This window comes from Syngnathus floridae, unplaced genomic scaffold, assembly GCF_059516105.1.
Source record: "Syngnathus floridae isolate MCC-2025c unplaced genomic scaffold, RoL_Sflo_1.0 HiC_scaffold_44, whole genome shotgun sequence".
Lineage (NCBI taxonomy): Eukaryota > Metazoa > Chordata > Actinopteri > Syngnathiformes > Syngnathidae > Syngnathus > Syngnathus floridae.
In genome coordinates, this window is record NW_028284073.1 from 13,608 (window position 1) to 19,522 (window position 5,915).

The window sequence follows — 5,915 nt, forward strand, 5'->3', positions numbered from 1 at the left end:
AAAAGTAGAGTTACATCAAGTTTTCTTGGAACCTAAACGAATGAAAGAAAACTATCATTTGGCCACAACCAACATTCACAGATACAACACAACGTGCGGGGTTGAGGTTAAAGATTGAGTGAAGGGCCCTCGTTTTAAACTACTGTTTTGAAAAGGAGTGGGAACAAGTAAGACGTATTTAATTTATTTAATGGGAAGTAGTAAGACTTATTAAATTTATTTAATCTACTTTTCTTCCCAGGCAAAATTTGATGTGCTGCAATTCCAAATTTCCAAAGTGAATGAAGGAATGAAGTCCTTTAAATTATGATTTTGTATAAATACTAGGCATTAACACAAAATCGACGGCACAAAATGGGCAGACTTTACTTGTTTGAAAAGGACTGGTTACAAGACAGACTTTTTTAATTTATTTAATGGGAAGAAGACTTATTTAGTTTAATTGATCTATTTTTGTTCCCTGCCAAAATTCGATTTGCTGCAATTCCAAATTTCCAAAGTGAATGAAGGAAAGAAGTCGTTTAAATTATGATTTTGTTTAAATACTAGGCATAGACACAAAATCTACGGCACAAAATGGGCAGACTTTACTTGTTTGAAGAGGACTGGTTACAAGACAGACTTTTCTGATTTATTTAATGGGAAGAGGACTTATTTAGTTTATTTAATCTATTTTTGTTCCCTGGCAAAATTGGATTTGCTGAAATTGTATTTTGCCAAATCTCGATTTGAGACCTGATAGGAAGTATTAAACGCTTAGTTAAATCAATACAAGTTGGTAAGAAGAGCGAGTAATGTTGGTTGAACCGATGAATGAAGGTTGAAAGCAATTTAAATTATGACTTTGTATAAATACTAGATATTAACAGAACATCTACTGCGCAAAATGGGCAGAGTTTACTTGTTTGAGAAGGAGTGGCTTATTCAAAACTAAGATTTATGTAATCTGTTTGTTCCCAGGCAAAATTGGATGTGATGCAATTCCAAATTTCACCACATGATGGTGCCCAATTTTGACTTCATAGGACATATTAAACACTTAGCTTGTTATTATGTTCAAGGTAATCAGATTTGTTTATCATTCTAATGGCCTCTTCAAAACTATTCTGGATTACTACTTTGGATCTATTCTACATTACTTGGCAACAACATACTCTGTAACAGATTAGGCAGTATAATCACATATGTTAACTTGAGAGTGCCCACACTCAATCTACTTATCGTGATGTGTTAAATCAATTACTGTTAGACATTATTTGTCTGATAATCTACCAAATCTTTGAATTGAAGAATTTGTGATTTAATTAATAGCTTGTTCGGGGTAATCAGACTTGTATATAATTCTAATGGCCTTCTTTTGAAAACTATTCTGAATTACAACTTTGGATCTTATATTACTTTGCAACAATCTACTCGGTGACAGATTAGGCAGTATAATCACATATGTTAACTTCAGTGCCCACACTGTATTTATTTATGGTTATTTGTTAAATCAAGTACTGTTAGACATGAAATAGGAAGTGTTTAACATAAATGTTATGGCTACTCACCATTGTAGCTCGCTCCTGGTCAATGATATGAGCCTCTTCTTGCAGTGGAAAACTTGCAGCCAACAAACACCGTGGAACCTAAAGGAATGAAATTAAACATTAACATTTCGCCCGGACCAACATTCACACGTACAACGCAACGCGGCTACACTTCTGCTATTACAAACGTAAATCTCCTTAAACACAACGAGTGTTACTTACCGTGTACGCTCTAGGCAAAATTGGATGTGATGCAATTCCAAATCTATCTGAAACGGCAGTTAAAAGTAGAGTTACATCAAGTTTTCTTTTTTAATCAACACAATCATTTACAACCGTTGACCAGAAAGAATCGTCGAAATTCGACGTCCCCCACAAACGCCACGCTCACTCGCTTTTCAGGGCAACAAAAGTACTTCTTTTTAAAAACGATGAGTTGTACTTACCGTGTACGCTCTGGACGGTCCAGTTGCAAGCAGAAAATAAAAATATTTCTCTTGTTAGTCGTATGTTACCATCCGCTGTGTCTTTGTCAACATCGCCGCCATTTTCCTACTTCCTGCTGCGAGCCACGCCCACGGATTTAAATTTGGGCGGAAGCTCTTTCCATTGGCGTCGTTTTCGCGTATAGCAAATCCGATTGGTTGGGAAGGGGGCACGGTTATGCAGCCGAGGAGTCCTGTGATCGGTGGGATGTAAAGTAGGCGTCGACGTCACGTCCGCGTCACGTGACCACGACGTGGCAGACGTCAAATAGCAACCGCTGTTTTGTTTAGTAGACTTACAGTTGTTATGCATTGACATAATGGCGCACACACCAAATAGATTTAAATAAATTAAATAATTCTTCTGCCCACTCTCTTTTAAACAAGTTAACTCTCCCCGCGGATTTGAATTCCGGCGAAAGTTACGCCCATCGACGTCACGTATGTCACGTGACCACGACGTGGCAGATGTCATATAGCAACCGCTGTTTTGTTTAGTAGATTTACAGTTGTTATGCATTGGCATAATGGTGTGCACTCAAAATAGATTTAAATAAATTAAATATTTCTTCTGCCTACTCCCTTTTAAACAAGTTAACTCTGCCCACGTCCATTGACGTCTTGTCTGCGTCACGTGACCACGACGTAGCGACGTCATATAGTAACCGCTGTTTTGACCAGTAGACTTAGTTATTATGCGTTGACATAATGGCGCACTGGTTAGCATGGCCACCTCTTAAGCATGATGATGCGGGTTCGACGCCTGATCAATGTTAGCATGGAGTGAGCTGAAGTGCATGGCGCTGAAGATTTGAATCTTTGAAATGCGCTGAGGTCTGACATATCAGGCAGAATGGTTTGCCATCACGTTCAACAAAAAATAGAAACTTTCCCACTCTGATTAAAACGTCCTGTGTTCATCTACGTATTTTCGTTTTGCTGTGCATCTTTTCCCTGCCATTTCGAGAGCCCAATTGACACTCATAGTTTAAAGAAATGTGTTTGCCCATCCTACTTTGTGGAATTTCACCACATGCGCTTTTGACCAAAATACCAAATTGAACTCAAGTGAAGCCAACACGCACAACCCCCCCCCCCCCCACACACACACACACACACACAAATGTTGATATGAACATAAAAGAGCCGCATGCGGTTCGGGAGTTGCGGCTTGGCCAAACCTGTACTATACAACTTTATTTGTATAAAATTTTCACAACAGCTGTCACACAAACAAAGCGGGAAAAACCGAAGACGTGCGTGTTCCGCCCACGCTGGATTTATTTGCACCTTTGAAAAGACACCGTATTGCCGCAGATGTGGCAAAGAGTACTTTTGGGCATCTGAGACGGAAGGATGTCCAAAGCATCACGTCACCTGCTCTGGTAGGCATGGTGGTGGGACGTTGAGGTCAACCGCTTTGGGGTTGGCTGACTCTTTGATCGCAGGATGCCACACACTTGAAGACAGAAGCAGAAAAGCAGAGCTAAATGCAAAATGTACTCACCGGTGACTCCAATTTTTTTCCCCCCTTAAGAAACAGCTGGACGGGTGGCCCCGGCTGGCCAGTGGGACTCTTGTTATTCTGACCCTTTTTAGTGCGCGTTTGGGGCAACAACCGTTTTTTGTGGCGCTCTCTTCTGGTTCAAAAGTGCCCTGCATGTGAATTTGCTTTTCCTGCCTTCTGATTGGATGAGCGCCGGTGTGACGCGGTGCCTCTGTCACCGTGGCGGGGGGTATACGTTGGCATCGGAGCGTCTGCCAACGTCTGAGACCGGCTGGCAGTGTATCGGAGGTGTCGAGTGCGGTGCCGCTGGAGCTCACTCACCAGCTGGTGTTAGGGCCACAGAATGAAGGCCAAGGAGAAGAATAGAAAGAGAAACAGAAACTTCTCCTCCAATTGTTTGATTTGTCTCTTCTGAGCTTCGATGAATTCTTTCAGCTCTTTGTTCCTCTAGGACGGACAAATGGAAAGTGGCATTCAAAAGCCAGTAAGCGTGCAAGTAAGTGCCGGGCTGGCTTTGGGCCCTTACCTGTTGCGCGCTGTGCAGCAGATCCATTCTCTCTTGGAGGATGCAAGCGTCGCGCTCCCTCAACTCGCACATCAGGGCTCGCTTCCATTGGTCCACGGCGCTCCTAAGCTCTTCTCTCTGATCCGCCGTCAGCACGTCATTCACGCCAGCGTGGCTGGCTTTTTCGCCGTCCGTGGCGGGGCAGTCCCGCTGCGGTAGCGCCTCGTACAACATGGCCTCCAGCTCCAGGATCCTCTGGGCCGCAATCCTCGTCCATCAGTGGTCCGGCGGGAGATTTGAGGGCGGCTTACCTTATGAGCCTGGTCCATGGAACACTTCCTGAAGTCCAACTCTTCATCCAGGTAGCCCTTCTGCTTGCAGAACATATCCTAGCACAGCTCAAGGTCAGAATTGTTGGGGCACATTGCCGGAGTTCCCCTTGGCTGATGTCGCGTGTCTGTCTACCTTCTCACTTTCAATGTCCAACATCTTCTGTTGAAGTGCTGACTTGGTCACTTTGATGTATTCTAACCACTGAGGAAAGGCTGCTGTCACATAAGCAGAATGCGAGAGCGTGCGTGGACGTGCGCGTTACCTTCTCGGCTAGGGTGAGAAGGGTCCTGGCGTGAATCACGACCACCTGCTCCTCGTTGGTGAGATTCTGCAAGAGCCCAAAGGCACAGCGTCAACAAGCTTCTTTCAGCGCAAAGCCTTCCAAAAGTCACATTTGAGCCGCCGAGTCTCGTGGAGTGCGAACATAAGGAGTTCGACATACACTTACGGCGTTATAGCCCAGGATGTCCAGCTTCTTCATCAGATCACTGATGACGATGTCCGGGGGAAAGGCGCAAGGAGCAATGTAAGGTGTTCTGGGACCTCGGGTTAAGGTTAGGGTTGCGAGGGACGCCTTACGTACGCTCACGCCCTCGGCCTCGCAGTAGATCTGCAAAGGGCTGAGGCCGTCTGGGAAACGGACTTGCAGAAACTTCAAGACGGGGGAGCGCCACTCCCTCTCCTGAAAGGCAGAGGCATGCATCCGTCCGTCCGTCCGTCCGTCCGTCCGTCACATCTCTGGCCTCAACACGCTTGTGCGAGTCTTCCCACCTCCAGCTCCAGGATGCGGAACTCAAGCAGTTCGTTTTGGTCTCGGATATCCTGGATGTGCTCTTTCAGACGCGCTTCTTCCGCCTCCATCCGCCTGACCTGAAAAGACAGTCAGACCTCATCTGCGGGGCTTCCCGACAGGTGTGACGCCAAGCGACTCCGCCCAGCGCCTTTCTTTCCGTCACCTTTTCGGCCAACTGCAGATTGCTCTGACGCAGCAGCTGCTTCTCCTCCACCCACTTGACATTCTAGAAGAGACAAACGCGTGGACAGCTTTGGAATGTTGTGTCATTTTCATCCACAAATTCTTTGGTTGACTGGAAAATGACATTTGCTTTTCTCCGCATTTTCCCAGCCACGTTTGGGGGGGGGGGGGGGGGGGTTGGTCCAGTAATGCCAGACGGATGAGTGACTGAAGAATGTAGCTATTTTGTCTGAGAAAAAGGTGTGCTCATTGATGAGCTTACCTGTCCTTGTTGCTTCAGCGCTGACTCCAGATCTGCTACTCTGCTTTGATAGTGACCCATTTCTACCATCAGCTTTTCTCTGGTCTGAAAGGAGGAGGAGGGAGGCTCCTCCTCCTCCTTTCAGACCAGAGAACACCCGAGGCTGGGTGAGAACGGGGAGGCTGCGACCCGGCCGGGGGTTGCGGGAAGGGGCGCCACCTTGATCTCCTTCTCGGCGTCGTAGTCCCCTTTCGCTGGTCTGGGCTAGCAGAGCGTAGGCTCGTTGCAGCGCTTGATATTCTTGCGTCAGCTGGCGGTAGCGAAGCTCCGCCTCTTCAT

At 45.9% G+C, this 5,915-nt stretch overlaps 1 protein-coding gene across 1 annotated transcript; it reads right to left on the bottom strand.

Moving 5' to 3' along the window:
- Positions 1–4,813: 4,813 nt before the first annotated feature.
- Positions 4,814–5,665, bottom strand: LOC148378451 (janus kinase and microtubule-interacting protein 3-like). Its single transcript, XM_088367889.1, has 3 exons — positions 5,598–5,665; positions 5,316–5,378; positions 4,814–5,229 (listed from the first exon to the last, which is right to left on the bottom strand). The coding sequence occupies exons 1-3, from the start codon at positions 5,655–5,657 to the stop codon at positions 5,104–5,106; spliced, it is 249 nt and encodes an 82-aa protein (XP_088224015.1). The 5' UTR covers positions 5,658–5,665; the 3' UTR covers positions 4,814–5,103.
- Between the last annotated feature and the right edge of the window lie 250 nt (positions 5,666–5,915).

Bases quoted from the DNA above. Each gene is read 5' to 3' on its own strand.
- LOC148378451 (XM_088367889.1), bottom strand. From the start codon at position 5,657: ATGGGTCACTATCAAAGCAGAGTAGCAGATCTGGAGTCAGCGCTGAAG. The intron at 5,379-5,597 runs GTAAGCTCATCA...TGTCTCTTCTAG, and splicing joins CGCTGAAGCAACAAGGACAG to AATGTCAAGTGGGTGGAGGA. The intron at 5,230-5,315 runs GTGACGGAAAGA...CTGTCTTTTCAG, and splicing joins ATCTGCAGTTGGCCGAAAAG to GTCAGGCGGATGGAGGCGGA.